The sequence below is a fragment of the Scomber scombrus genome, chromosome 15, assembly GCF_963691925.1.
Source record: "Scomber scombrus chromosome 15, fScoSco1.1, whole genome shotgun sequence".
Taxonomy (NCBI): Eukaryota; Metazoa; Chordata; class Actinopteri; order Scombriformes; family Scombridae; genus Scomber; species Scomber scombrus.
The window spans coordinates 22,839,792-22,855,747 of record NC_084984.1 but is presented as its reverse complement, the minus strand read 5'-3'; the positions used below and the strand labels follow the sequence as shown (position 1 = coordinate 22,855,747).

The following is a 15,956-nucleotide window of genomic DNA, read 5'->3' as shown; positions in this document are numbered from 1 at the left end:
ATAATGCCAATATTGGCCAAATATAGTAAAACTACATACATACCTTTTTGATATGTTTGTATTTTAAATTATTATTTACAACAAGAAAGGTGTAGCTATAAATAATGCATAGACATTCAGTCACTAGGTGAGAATCACATCCTTAATTTGTTAAATCAGCATTAAAATGACTCGTGGAGATCCCCTTGACCTCATGTGCATTTAATTTGCCCACAGCTCTCCCCCTACCGGCGATTACCCACGTGGGTCTCGTTAATCTGACAGACCGCACATGTTTACTGATTTCTATCATGGGAATAGATGTGCCTGTTGCTGTGCTACCGTGCCAGCCAGAGCCGTGCCCCCGGAGGAAAACATCTCTCTCATCACTTAGAGAAGCTACATTTTAAAAAAACATTCCAGATGCAACAAGACAAAGCTTTATGTGGATAAGGTTGTTTTTTAAAATTCTTTTTTATTTCACTTGTTCCTCTCCAGTCAGAGGAAGTAACTCCATCGGGACACCAGACAATGTAATGATTTGTTTTCAGCGTTTTCTTTCATCCCTGCGCAGACAGTCACCAAAGCTTACCTCGGTACGTGCGCGCTGGAGCACGGAGCAGAGTGGATGGCCAGATCCTGCAACTTTACTGAAATGATGCTCAACTTTCCCCTCCGTGCATTGTTCCCAGTTGTCGCAGCGTCTGTTCTTACAGCTATTGCCAAAGGTGAGATTTCTGTCCAGTGTTAAACAGCTTCTGTGTTTATTTATTTATTAGTTTAACCGAAGAGCAGCTTCATTAAGGATGGAAACCTTTACATAGGCTATGAAGATAACTAGACTGGAAGTAGCTCTAAGTCTTCAGCTGTGTTTACAAGTAAATAATAACGAACATAACAAGTATATTGCTGTAGTGTATGCTCTAATTATATAAACACACACACACATTGTATATGTAGGCTAAGTCATGATTCTGGTATCCACTTTGGATTTCATACATACGGGAGTAGGCTACACCAGGCCTCTTATTCCTTTGTCTTTCAGAAGCCCAAACTTTAAGTTGACCCAATGAAAAACTTGGTAGTTGTTGTGTACACCCGGAAAGCCTTAAAAAATAGAATCAGTTTAGTAAATGGTGACATTGGGGATTATGGAGCCATTTTTCTGAAAACCACATTACTCGTGCTTTGGTAATGTTGTATTTTTCTGTTTTTGAGGGTTTTATATGGTTACCACCCGTGCCCTCTGTCTATTTTGTTGTTCCTCTGTCTAAATGAAAGTGACTAAATGCTCTCCAGTGTGCATTGCTGTGCATCAGGGAGCTTCATCTGTGGGATTAAAGAGGCCTAAAGCTGAGGTTGCACAGCTGTCTCCCTGGTTGTTTAAAGATAACTGCATTGGAATCTATGAAGTCCCAGCAAGCCGTCTGTCTCTCAGTGATACCAATATCATGCAAAGGACTACTTTCTGAGATTGCCTGGGCTCATATCTGTGCATGATATCAGTGTTTGCATTTTCATCATACGTTTACTGTCTGTGTGACCGCTGTATTTCTGCAAGTGCAGGACTCAGCCGTGATCCGTGCAGCTGTGTTTTTAAAGCGTGCCTAAGTGATAGAGTTCAGTCTTTGATACCCTCTCTGCTTGGGAGTCATGAATATGCATGTCAGCCTTATCTTTCAGTCCAGTCACAGATGTGCCGCCTGTTGTGTCACATTTTGAAGTTTGAAGTAACATTTTAATATTTCCAAATGTTCATTTTCCTTCTAATGTTCCAATATGTCAAGGAATACAGCCAGGAATCATTAAATTCATATCTGATCAATAAATAAAAAGTTCACCGAAGTGAACCAGTGTATGTCAGCAGTCCCATCTGTGGGTGGACTCATTTTGAGCTTCGGATCTGAGGCTGCAACAAAGATGAGAATATGCTGATCTTTTTTTATGGCTTCGGCAGGGGTGACGAGCCCAAGACAAATTTCCAACTCTGTGGGACAATAAAATTAATCTTGAAGCTTAAATCTTGAAGAGATTATTTATACAAAATCATTTTGGGACAGCTTAAATTAGACACTTCTATTCTTTAATGTTTGTCTCACAGACCTGTGCTTACAAAAAAGGGATTGTAAGCATTACCAATAACTCATAACTCATAACCATCAAATCATCAACTACATGTATGTCCTTTCCCTGTGGTCACACGTTGCTGCAGACTTGTTTTGGCTACACTAAGATCATTTTCCTCCTCTTCTTTCATTCTATTATTAATTTTTTTTTGCCAAAATGTATTAATTTTGTTGCTCTGATTGTTGCCATGCGATTGGGGACAGGATGTGTCAGGATATGTTTTAACGAGTTGGATTAACCACTTTGAGCCAGCATAGGCAGCTTTAACACATGGACTCTTTATAACAGTCAACAATCATCCTATGTTTTGATAAAAAAAATTATATAAAAATTTCAGACATTCATGTTATGATAGCTGGATAGGATTACTGATGATGAAATAAGCTAGAAGGCACTCAAACTACAGATCACAAACATCTGCCAAAGAATAATTTTTTCCTTCATTTTACTGTAAACAACTTGCTCTAGGGTTTGGAGTCTAGTCCCTTGTGTTTCAACTATGATTTTTTCTTTATGGCTAAAAGCCAGTAATCATCTAAAAACTGCGGACTTAGGCCTTAATTATACCAAAAATGGACATATTTGATCATTGGCCTGTCTGTTCACCAATAATAGTAATAGAAATTAATTATTGGTTTTCACAAGTCTGCTCATACAGTAGACAAACTAACAAAATTGATGGTGCCTGATCATTTCTGTCATGATCTAAAGTAAATAGGGAATAAAACATTGATGGTTGACCAGAATCACTTTGTGTTATGTTTGATTTTATGTATGGTTTTACTTGCCTAATGTGCAGATATCATGAAGCGATGTGTACCAGCAAATAATTCCTCACCGCATCTGTCTCATCTGAAGACAGAAGAGTTTCCTGTGTGCTTTTCTGAACATCACATTATAATATCAACCCTGACATCTTTTTTTTACTTGCAGATTTCTCTTTGATTTCAGAAAGAAAATGGATTTACATGTAGATATATTAACGTAGTATGGTTTGGAAATTAAAAAAAAACTATATGTTGCTTCTAAAACCTTTAGGTGGGGCTCTGCTTTGCCCGATGTTTGCCTTTATTTTTATGAGGTAGGGAAAGTCAAACTAGCTAACACATACATTTTGAAGCACTTTAACATAAAGGGTGGCAAATTACAAAGTCTTTGGTAGGAGGAAATAGGAGCTGTCACATTCAGCATCCTGTTGGGACAAACAGTCATCCCACTGAAGTTACGAGAGCGCCTTTTTTAATTAGTCATTTACCATTCCCTTTAGCAGATCTCATTTGAAATAACACTTTATAGCACTGTTAAAGGACAGACGTAACTGAGACGTCTGGGGCACCGAACAGCACTGTGTTTTAGTGCTAGACATAATAACTACAGTGAAGATGGAGTCATTCAGCAGTGGTGACCATGTGGCAGGAGTTTCATTTGGCTGAACATCTCATCAGAGACCTGTGGATTTGCCATAATTGGTACCATCTGGTTGCATTATAGGCAATAGAAATTACACCATGTGGTATTTTTTTTTCCATCATTCAAAACCGCATTGAGGGATGTTTGGCTGCTAAATCTTCTATTCATGATATTTTGAAATGAATTAATACAGGGAGCCTTGTTTTGCTTTTTAAACTTGGCCAAGGGTCGTGTCAACTGTCCCCAACTTTTAGAGAAAGGAACAGCCTTGGTTTACCGTTGATTGAAAAGGCACTGAGCATGTAACTCATTTCAAGTTTGTTATTGCACAGCAGTTATGATGGCCCTGAACATTTTATATGACACAGATGCAGTTGTAGTATTACTTTTTAAGTTAATTCTGATGTGCAAAAGGGCAGATAATTCCAGCACCTCATACAGCTTTCTGAAACAAACACACCATTAAAACCAAAACAAAGACACCTTGAACTCATTCCATTTCCTGTTCTGACCTGTCTAGTTGTGCCTTACACCTCTCTCTCTTGTTTTCTCACTCCTTACATTTTTTCCAGCACAAACACCTTTTTTATTTCCCTTCACTCTCCTCCTTTTTAATGCAGGAGCTGCGTGGGGAAATGAGCCGTATTTGCTGCATCATCAAGTCATCTGCATCATTGCCTTTTCCTTGAGTCTCACCGCCCTTGGTTTCCTTGAGATGACCCATCTGCCCTGATCAGAATTTTGATCCCCACTTGATCCTTCACCCACCTTGACTCCTTTCCTTTTCAACCCTTCATCCTCCTTCCATTCTCCTCTACGTTCTCAGTTACAGTAACTGATTGACTTTGTAAGTGGTGTACTTAGTGTGCTTATAATTAAAATAGATTTGACACCTACAGTAACACTTAAATGTTGATTTTAAGCAGCAGTGCAATATCATTTCTGCACTAATCTCTCTTTCTTGATGTCTCCCAGTGGCTGAAAGCCAGCAGGTTACTGAAGACACTGGGACATCTTCCACCCCATCTCCTGTTTATCCCACTGTCAACTTCCAGGTCCTCAATGTGGACCATGTGTTTTTGCGGCAGGACAGTTCAGAGCCATCAGGGAACTCCAGCCTGAAGGCACAGACTCAGACTTTTCTCATTACTGATCCAGGCGCTGGGCTCCTCCAGCCAACTGTCATCGCTTCATATGGCCCCCTGACTGTAGATGCACCAATTCCTCCAGACATGCTAACCAGTGGGCATAGGATCCTGCCAGTCATTTTGGTGCGCCAGGTTCGTTCCTCGTCCCCTGTTGTCAAGATCCTCTTTCACATGCCCACAGAAAGTAACATCACTGTTGGGCGAGAAAGTATGGGGTCTGGAGAAGATAATGGGAGGAGAAGCGGTGCAGCAAAGGTGAAGAACGGAGCTCACTGTGTGACAGCTTATGCCTTCTGGGAGACGAGGGAAGTCCGTGGGGCATGCCTAGTGTCTCCAGGTGGATTCTGTGTGGCACAGCTGAAGCCAGAGCCAGCCTGGTTCAGTTCAGCCAGCCGATCTGGCAGTTCTAGCAGGGAAACAGGAAGAACCGATGGAGTAAAGGGGCGTCCAGGGAACCTTGTGGAAGTCTACTTCCAGAGTCGGAGGGTACAGACAGACCAGTGTACGCCGCAGGATAGCCTACAGAGAGTTGGTGTTGGAAGAGGAGGAGGCCCTCAGGGCTCAGGGACACCAATGAGGCGGATAGGAAGTGTCAATCTGCTCAGAACCCCACCAGGAAACCCTACTTTCCTGCGGCTGAGGCTGGGAGGTGCCGTGGTGATCCAGACTTCTTCCAAGCCCCTGAAGACTACAGATGTGGCAACTTTCTATGTCTTCCTGGCTAGTACATCCACCCTGGAGAGTTTCACAATTAGGTGAGATATCTTCACTCTCTTTTATACATACAGCATATATTTACCTTTCAAAGCTCAAACATTTTAACACATTTTCTTGAATTGGATACTGACCTGTCCTCTAATTTAAAAGTTAATACTTTTTTTTTGATAGTGTAGAGCTTGTTTTAGTTTTTTGGGTTACACCTCACATCTGTCTGTGCAGATTTAAAGTAGAGTCTCATGTCTCAAATCAGGTTGCGAGACTTTCTAAGTAAATTGCAAGTAAAGATGGCAGTATTTTAGGTCAGTTCCAATCACAACACTGTTAATGTTATTTTACTTAGCTCAGACCAATTCCTTTCAGCGTTGAGGCCTGATAAATAAATATTGAAGTGTAGATAGAATAAAAACAAATATTATTTTGCAAGACTGAAGTCAGGTCAAGCCTTCAAGGTGTCAAAACCGATGTAAATCAGTTCTCAAGTACAATTATTGAGCCTCCAACTGTGGTGCATTCTCACTTAATATTTGACATTTTTAACATTTGTATACACACATTTTCTGTAGTGGATCCCTTGTAAGGGTATTTTGTTGGCCAATATGTATGCATAGTGGTAATATTAATGGAAAACTTATTATTACTTAATATTACACTGAACTAGTTTAACCACATTCTGTACGTTTGCCAACCTCACATTTTGGCCCTAGATAACTAAATAAAGCAAAATGTTGTTAAGCTTAATGTATCATTCTCAGATAACATTATAATTATTCAACTATGTTGCTGAGTTTGCAAAGAACAAGAGTTTAGGAGGAGTCACATAAAATTTAATCGTCACTGAAACACGTGAAGGAGAAAAAGAGACTGAAAACCAAGCGGAACCATCATGATGTACAGCATACTTGAGCATCTTCATGAAGGATAAGCTCCATGCATTTAAATGGTTACTTAAGGCACTTGAATACTGATGGGGCTTGACATCAAGGCCACGCAGTGAAATGCTTGAGCGGCAACATGACTTGTGTTGTCTGCCAGACTCGCTGGTTTCATAAATTGCTGACATGTTATATATCCTGTCTACTTCAACTTCTCAGTTAGTGGGGGAGTTATGGAGAGCACTCTTCCATAAGCAGGGAAATAATTGGCAAATGATTCACCGGTTTTCATATCTCAACATTCTACTAACATTTGAGCAAGCTTCTCAGGGTATTTGACTTCATAAATAATGCATCTATTTAATGGAGCAGGAAAACAAATAACCAACATCTTCCTGACTCCTTTGGGTGAAAGTGAACTTAATATGAAAGCAGCGTTGTCACACCGAAACACACAGTTCAATCTGTTTTCAAAGTTTCTACTCGCTGCCTTTTGATGCACTTCACTGAATGGAGTAAAATTGTTTTTTTATTAGAATGCTTCAGATCAGTGAAGTGTAAAACCATCGCAGCAAGAGTTGTGTTTCCAGGTTTTACTCAGCTTAATGGTTTTTGTTTGAAACACAAGACAAATTTCTCGCTAATCCGGTGATTTAGTGATATCATGCTGCAAACATACCAGTAGTAATCTGTGGGGGGATGCAGGCAAGTGGAGAGAAATGTTAAGATATGTGAATTAATCCATAGGACACATAGTTAAACATGTGGCTGTATTAGTCAATCCCAGTGTTCCTCTCAAATATCAGACTTACTATCCACTAACACAAACATGCCTACATAAACACACACACACACAGTAGACCAGGTGACCTGAATGTAACTCTGCTTGGCTTTTTTAAAAATTACATGAATTAGATTTTGTAGAGAGACGCTGACCTTTTTAAAGGTGCAGTGTGAAGAATTTAATGGCATCTAGCAGAATGGACTTAGCAGAAATGCAATATAATATTCATAAGTATGTTTTCATTTGTGTATAATCACCTGGAAAAAAGAGTTGTTGTGTTTTTGTTACCTTAGAATGACATCTACATAGGGAGCTCTTCCACTGAGTCCACCACGTTGCACCGCCATGTTTCAACAGTGACCCAGAACAGACAAACAAAACACATGGTTTTTATGAGTTTCATGGGCGTTTTGTGGCAACCTTATCGATCGATGCCACTAAATCGTACATATTGCACCTACACTACATCTGCTGTTGTTTTGACTATTTGGAAGGAATTACAGCCTCTCCACCTGAAATTCCCCTGACTCACACTCGCTGACCATGCCACTGAAATTCCTCCGGTAAGGTCGGTGATTTCAGTCCATGTATTTCTGACCCACTGCCACATCCAGAATGAGATTGGACAAGAAGAGGGGACTCAGTCCAACGGTTAAGTCCAAGTGAAGGCTAGCTCTGAGGAGCTTGGCAAAGTGATTGATTCCCCCTGGGAAAAATCCCTGCTCTACTTCACTCTTTGACCCAAGATTGAGTCCACTCTAGCAGGGTTAGGCCAGATAATCTGTGGCCCTGATTGAAAATGAATCAGGAGGTTAACCCTTTGCAGTAGAAATGATCTGGGCTGACTGCCAGGATTAACCGTGTATATCTGTGTGCATACATGTGGTTCCTCTGCTCTCTGTCTGTGTCTCTTTGACCGAGGGTGGAGCTGAGCTACATATGCACACACATAAGCAGAGCAGAGAGGACCACAGCAAGCTTCTGGTGTCGTTAAGCCTGGAAGGAGAAGCCAACTTTGAATGTTGTGTTTCACAGCAATCGACAAATCCTGCACAGTATGTCTTTAAACAAGGAGATTGACTGAGTTTGGTAAAACAGTGGTGAAGTGTTGTTCAGTTTACAGGTCGATATCCATTCTCTTCCCCACCTGTGGTCGTGAACTCTAAAGTCGTGATTGACAAAGACAAAGAGCGAGGAAAGAAGTGGCCGAAATGAGGTTTCTCTGCGGGGTGGTTCATGTCTGCTTGTGGGCAAGAAACCAGTGATCCAAGAAGATCCTGGCATTGAGTTACAGCTCCTCCACACTCAGCAGGAGGCAGCTGAAGTGGTTTGTACACCTGACAAAGGTTGATCTTCAGGTCCTGTTGTCACTGGACAAGGAGCAAGAAAATTGGTTTTGCTAAACATTGATATGCAGAAAATACTTTTGACGCTCTGAAATCATGTTTATTGAACATTGCAATTGTTCTGAATTTAAAAACAATAATTTGGTCATTTGGATCACGTTTTGATTACAATAATAATCTAATAAATTCAATATTTATCAGTTTAAGAAAACAAAACACGCACGTTTTGCGTATTAATTGTTGAAGCTATCTTGAAATTACTGCTTGATGTATTTGATTTAATATTTGCACATGTTTCAAACCTTAAAAAACCCAGGAGATTTTGCATAGAAATTGATTTCAAAACAAATATGTCTCCAGTATTCGTAATATTGTGCGTCCACTTAAACTGTATGTTTGCATACTGTATTTTGTCCGTCAAACATGTCTATGTCCATCTGACCTTGACCCTGTCTCAGTGGTTATTGACTTGATTAGTCTGGTTGCTGTTGCTGACCTGTATTCAAACATGAACAGATTATGTGGGTGCATCTTTCCTTATGTCAGTATTAATGTTTTTTGCTGACTACATCTCAGTATACACTATCAGACCATTTAGTGGCTAGACTGAAGGAGCAACAGACCAATGTTAGAAAGCAAAACAGTGTCACTTGCTAATAAGTCCTTATCTTCTGTCTTGATATGCTGATGGCAGAAAAATGGATCTTAGGTGTAATATCATGTAAGTGTGGATCAGTCCAAGTATCAACATATGAGATAAGCAATAATGGTTTAACAGTTTCTTTATGGTGTTTACTTTCTGTTTTCTTGGAAAATAAGCATTCGTTGTCACATGGATGCTTCTAGCATGTTGCACCGCATCTCAATATTGTTTTATAGGGGTGGCATTCACAGTTTGCAAACCCAATAGAACACTTTATTGATGTTGATGTTTTTCAAATTTTTCTCAGCATGAATATCCTGATGAAAAATCTGCAGGAGCTGGGTGATGCTCTTGAGTAAGCATGGGCTAAATTCCCTCTGGAGCATTTCCAGCACCTCACTGAATCCTTGCCACAAGGAAATTGGCCCGTTTTGGAAACAAATGTGGCTCCCACCCCATAGCTAGGTGTCTGCATGAGTGCAGATTAGTGGATCCTTGCATTTTAAACACGGATCAGAAGCATTTAATGTCCCTTGCATCACTTTTCTGACTCAAATAACTGCTTTATGACCCTGTACAATGATGCGTGGAGACTCTTGTTATGCAACAACTGAGGACATCTGCTTTAAAAAACCAAAACCTCTGGTAGCCGTTGGACCTGTGGGACTGTCTGGTCCATTCACAGTATTTATAATAAGCACTCTCCTAGCAGAGTGATGTGTTTGTCTGAATCAGACATCTGATTAACTGATTCCCAGTGCTCCACAGGACTAATGGGAATTAAATACCCCTGCTAATTCTCAATCTGCCGGCAGTCTGCGAAACATCAGTCTGTTGGTTACTCACCTCGTTAAGCACAATGTGATCGGCTACAAGCGCAAAGGAACACAAACATAACGTGCCCACAGAAAAAAAAAACAAATGCATGACATCCTCAGTGCTCTCCCACGCAACTCTTGTATATGTCTGAACGTACAGACAACAGAAACAAAGATATGACATCTGTTACAAAATGCTTGAATTACTCATACTGTGCTGACACAAAGACACTCACGGCCACAATATTTGTGCTCAGTGTTACACTAAGAGTATTATCACACCAGACAGTTTATTCTACAGCACAAATGAGCTTGTTATATTAAACATTTGTTGGTAATAAAAGCTTCAGTATAAGCACTCAGAAACAAATACAGAGTACATTAAGGTTTTTTCAGTCTTTTGCTTTTTTTGATATTTTGTGAGCACACTAATAATCCATACTTTGTATTGACTGGACTGTGTGTACGTATTTGCTGCAGGGCAACAGTGAAAACGGGCCTGTCCTTCAGTGCAGCACGGCCCAGTGACTCGGCGCTGTGGGACATTGTGGTGGAGCCTGGCAGAGGAGCGACTCCCAACACTGTCTCTGTCGTTTGCCAGAGGAAGGTCACAGTCACTGCAAAGAGGTCAGTCCACTGCATGTGCAGCACATTTGTGCATTGACAAAGGTTTGTATGTGTGTCTTCAGCAGTCCCTTTGAAATCATATTTCATTTTATATCACATCTTATTGCCTTTGTCTTCTCAGATTTTAATAATCCCCGATGCCACCATAACAGAAGCAATTTGTTGACATGAAAATTGTCTCCAATGTTAAATTTGCTTCGAAGAGCAATTGATATGAATGTTTGGTTTTTAATAGGAAAAACAATAATTTGAGGCCTTGTATTCAGTGGTGCATAGACTATAAGTCAAATGCAGGAAATCTTGTTTTTGTCTGTGTAAATGAATGTATTACTGCACCAGTTTTTATGTTGTATACCTGTCTTTGTATGTAGAGTTAAAAGAGTACGCCTGTGTATCTAAAAAAACAAAAACACATTAGACGAAATGTGTTTTAGAAATTCATGCCTTCTCTGCTTTTTGTAGATTCCTTTTCTTCTGACAAAAAATATTCTAGAGATCTAGAGACTGAACACCTCCACAAACACTTGAAGACTCATTTCTAATACCAGCACAGAGTCCAACAACTACAGAATATTTTATTGATACTGCAGAGAACACCATTAAAAATAGCTAGAAACTGTTTTAATCCCCAGTCTCTGGGTTTTAGTTACATTTGGTCAGCCATAAATGCTGTATGGCTCTGTTTTCTTTTCTCTAGGATGCACTGAAGCTGATAATGGGGCACAGCAATGCTAAAAAAAATACTGTAAAGGATGAATAATGGAAGCTTCCTGTTTGCTCAGCTTACTTACGATTCTGCAGAAATCAAAGTGGTTGGAATTAATGCAGCTCAACTTGGTTTATGGTACATTTGACTACAGTTAAAAAAAACATTTAATAGTCATCATTCATTACTGTAATTTATTCAAAAAGGAATCAGATAGTGTAATCATGATTTGTCATGATTACACTATCAAAAGAAAGAAAGGAACAAAGAAAGAAAAGAATGGGCTCCAAATTATTTTCAGATTTATTATCCTCGTAATTTAGACTCTCTTCTTTCCTCTGTGAAATCTCAAATATATACTTTCAGTTTCCTTTGTATAATGTCTGATTTTCATATGATGATCTCAATACAAGTATGTGGTCAATTATGACCTTTATTTATGATCTTTATTTATCAAAACAAATAAACAAAAACAAACACGCTAAACCACATCAAAAACAAACAAAAATGAATTGAATTCCTAATCCAGGAGTTATCATTTACATTCTGAGTGAACACCAGTTTTTCTATCCAAATTGCTTTGATCAAGGCATTAAGAAATTTAATCAATACCTATGAATAAGGTCAAGTGCTGTTGAAGTGCCTCTTTCTTTATTTGCTTGGTAGGAAATGAAATTTCCCACATGGCACTTTCTCGTTCTGTTATACCTGATAAGGACCAGTTGATTGTATCAGTGTTGCCTAATGCTGGAGGTGCACACCAGGAGCCACCTCTGCCCAGCAACCTCCCGCCCACACAGACACACACCACCCTCCGTCCGCCCGACCCACTTATCCGTAATCATCCGTAATCATGGCTACGTTATCCAGGCTTAAGCGCTTGCACGTTCAGATGGGGAGATTAGGAAGGAGAGATATTCCAAGTCGTGTCCCTTGTACTGAGCTCTCACCAGGGGACGCACACACACACTCACACAGACACACGACACATGCAAGCACACACACATACTCCCACCACTGTGCTTTGAAGTGATGATATGTCCAGGGGTTTAAAGTCCCCCCTAATAGATGGATTTCCAGGAAATAGGGGCATTAACCCCTTCTATGTTTCTCTGTTTCCCTATCATGCACGTTCTCACAGTCTTTTCTGTGTGAATATCTAAATCAGTTTAGTTTTATTTAAGACAGAACAAGTGTATTTTTTTATTTCATTTGCCCAGACAACACGTGACTTCTGCCATGTTGAAAAGATACACAGATGTGACTTTAATCCCATACAATATCCAAACCAGAATTACTTTTTTTCAAGTTTTGTGTTTGGAGCTGCAAAGTAGGAGGTGCAACTAGTTCTTAACATGCTTTTTTAAACAAAAAAAACTAAACAAATGTAAACCATAACTTCAATATCAATGTAAATTTAAATGTGAGAAATCATGCTTTCCAAAATGCTGCCATGCAAAAATGATGGACAGTTCAAAATACTTCAACATCCATGATCTTTGGCCACCATTGCAATAGAGAAGAAGCCAGTCAATAGCGGGAATCAGAGCAGAAACAAATTCAAAATGCTTCACTGTAGAAAAAGTGAATTGATTTCAGCTGCATATTGTGTTCAGTTTTTTTCATATCATATCATATCTTTAGCTTTCTCTCACAGAATTTTAAGCTTGATAATTGGATATTTCTTGCCAAAAGGCACCCAACTTGAAATCTTAATATACACAGTACCTAAGATTTATTTTTAAAATATCAAAGAACAGGATATTTTCGATGTTAATTGTTTGTACTTATGATTTAACTAGGAGTTTCATGCCATTCTAAGCCATAGAGAAACTGTGAGTAACGCAATGCTGTTTACAGGAAAAATTAATGTGACTTATTTTAGGAAACGGGGGTGCCTCCTATTTTGCAATCCATTGCACATTTTGCATATGAGATTCAATTTGGAGGTTGTTGAGGGAACTGCTCAGAATCTGGTGGTTGTTTTAATAAGATATTATATTAGATCAGACTCAAGACTTGTTTTCCTCTTTGTTATATGCTATATGTCAAGTTCATTTTGTGATGTTATCAATGAAACTTAGTAGACATTTCTCTTTGTGGAGCTTTCACCTGTTATCACTGACCAATGATGAGCAGCTGCATGTTGCTCAAAAATGGGAAACATATTTTTCATAGACCAAACTAAAAAGTGACATGGATCTCAGCTTGTCCTGGGCAGAATGCTTATGGTGTGTTTGATTTTAAATGTTTATCGTATAAAAACTAATGTTACTGTAGTCTGCATTTTACTTTTTTTGTGTGCCTTTTCATCAGGTACCTTGCATGTCATACATAACTCCCTTTGAGTTCCCTTTGATACAACATGAATAATTTCTATTATATGGTATATGTTTGCATTTGTCCTTATTGCTGCTGATTTCAACATTTGTGAGAGGTTTAGCCATATAGAGATTCATTGTTTTGCCTTTGTTCAACTTCACAAGTGCCACATCTCTATTCATTTTCTGCTCAATTTTCTCTTTGATCTGTTCCTACTGGCAGGTATGCCTACACACTCTCCAGCATCAAATAACATCACATGCCATTTCTTTGGCAATCCTTTGACCGGAAAACTTGGCCCAAGTCTCTGCCAGTTCACTTAATCTTCCTTCCACACTCTCACCTCATTCTGCTGATGGAAATGAGACCTCTTGTGTATTGAGTTCACTCTTGGTTCAAAGTCTACCATTTGTTTTGCACACATTTCTAAGTAATTTATATTTCCTCAATTTTATTAGATGGTGCCTCTGCACAAATGCTTACATTTCTCCCCCAAGGAAGGATTGCATACCTCATGTCAGCCACTTGCTCATATTTTATATTGAACCATCTTTGTCTCTCGACACCAGGCAGCCATTTGAGCAGCTCTGCGAGGCCATACTTTAGCAGAGCAGTGTTTTAAGTTAAATGGCATTCTAACTTTATTGTTGTTTAACAGGTTTGTTCACCATCTTAGTTTTGCATATTTTTCTGCTAACATTTGATTATTAGAAGAAAGTACAGCTGAGGCTGATGTCATTAGTTTGGCAGCTGTTTTGTCATAAACCAAAGTTTTAGTAAATTTTGACCTGTATGAACATAGATGACATATTTAAGTCTGGACCAAAGTGGTGGACTGACTGACTGACTGATAACCTTACCCCAAAACATCTCGTAGCATGGCTAAAAATCCAGATATGTCTGTTCGGCAACTTTAGATTTTTGGATCGTTAACCTATTGAAATTACACCTGGATATTAAACAAGACATTTTAACAGAAAACTGACCGAAATGATCCCTAACATTACACTAAATGAACTTCAGAAATGGTGCTATCTTAACACTCACTAATAGTTCCATAGTAATGTCATTGTTTATTGACTATTAATATCTTGAGCCACAATTTTCCTATGTGTTTAATACCATACTGTATTTTACCATTTTATCACCAAACAGGGGTCTTCTGGAAGTTTTACAACTGGACTTTGTGCCGAAAAATGTTTCAGAGCAGGAGAGTCAGACCATCTCCTGGCGTCTGGAGTTGCCTGGGAACATCAAGGATGTGGGCACAATGCGTATCTACACCACACAGAAAGACTATGTTGGGCTGGCACCTCTGGTCATGGTGAGAAACATATCTTTGTCAACTTGTGTGCTGTTTAAAAAGTTTAGAGCACGCATCATTCATTATTTACTTGATGGCAGTGTAGTCTGTACTATGATTTGTCATAGCCAGATTAATCCTGATGTTTTACGTAGGAGGTGGTTACAAAAGCCTTATAAACTACTATTTTAGTATATACAAAGGAGGAGAGAGAGAGAGAGAGAGAGAGAGAGAGAGAGAGAGAGAGAGAGAGAGAGAGAGAGAGAGAGAGAGAGAGAGAGAGAGAGAGAGAGAGAGAGAGAGAGAGAGAGAGAGAGAGAGAGAGAGAGAGAGAGAGAGAGAGAGAGAGAGAGAGAGAGAGAGAGAGAGAATAGGCCTGGGTCTCCTACTGTCTCACTCAGTCTTATGTTGGCAGTTGACAGTTTCTTACACTTACACAACTTGGTGCTGAGAATTTATAATTTCATGAATATGGGCTTTATTTTTGTCAGTGTGAATGTGAATGTCAATAGTGCTCTCCTGGTGTTCCCATACATCCGGTCATAGATGTTCCCATCTTTGTTTTGCCACCTGAATGTGTTAAAAGCCTGACACTCCACTCATGTGCAAGGTTCTGTTCACATAGTAATAAGGTGTCCTAGCGGTGAAGCTGATGGAACCCTATAGTTTTTGTTCTCATTATTAGGGATCCATGCAGTGAAACCGCTGGAACCGTATCGATTTTGTTCTCATTCTTCTTCTCCTTATTTTTCTCCAGTAAAAATGTTTGTGCAGCAAAAAACGTGAGATATAGAGGCATCAAAATTGGCAGGTGGGTTAGAAATTCCACCCACCACTCAGGCACATAAAATGACACTCATGGACCTCAAGGTGGCGCTGTAATTATCAAGTCCAGTTTTAACAATTATCTCGTAAAACTTGGCTTAGAGTCAGAATTTTTGCATCATTTTAATCTCTTGAGTCATCTACATATTTGCTCCAATGGTCTTTCTGTTGAAATCATATTAATTTTTCAAGCTTTTTAAGTTCTCGTTTTCTCTAAAACTGTGCATTGTTCTCCCTGTTGATTGCTACTTGCAGCTACTGTATATGTATACGAATGTGTCCTTCACATGCATGTTATGTCATAATATAATGCAGTGTTGATATAA

General features: G+C 39.3%; 1 protein-coding gene across 1 annotated transcript in view; it reads left to right on the top strand.

Moving 5' to 3' along the window:
- Positions 1 to 607: 607 nt before the first annotated feature.
- The window catches only part of si:dkey-1d7.3 (transmembrane protein 132D), a 29,478-nt gene continuing 14,129 nt past the window's right edge, over positions 608 to 15,956 (top strand). Inside the window, exons 1-5 of the mRNA XM_062434743.1 lie at positions 608 to 707; positions 4,492 to 4,848; positions 4,888 to 5,419; positions 10,328 to 10,474; positions 14,658 to 14,826. Of these exons, the coding sequence (XP_062290727.1) occupies positions 608 to 707; positions 4,492 to 4,848; positions 4,888 to 5,419; positions 10,328 to 10,474; positions 14,658 to 14,826 (1,305 nt within the window). The remainder of the gene's footprint in view (positions 708 to 4,491; positions 4,849 to 4,887; positions 5,420 to 10,327; positions 10,475 to 14,657; positions 14,827 to 15,956) is intronic.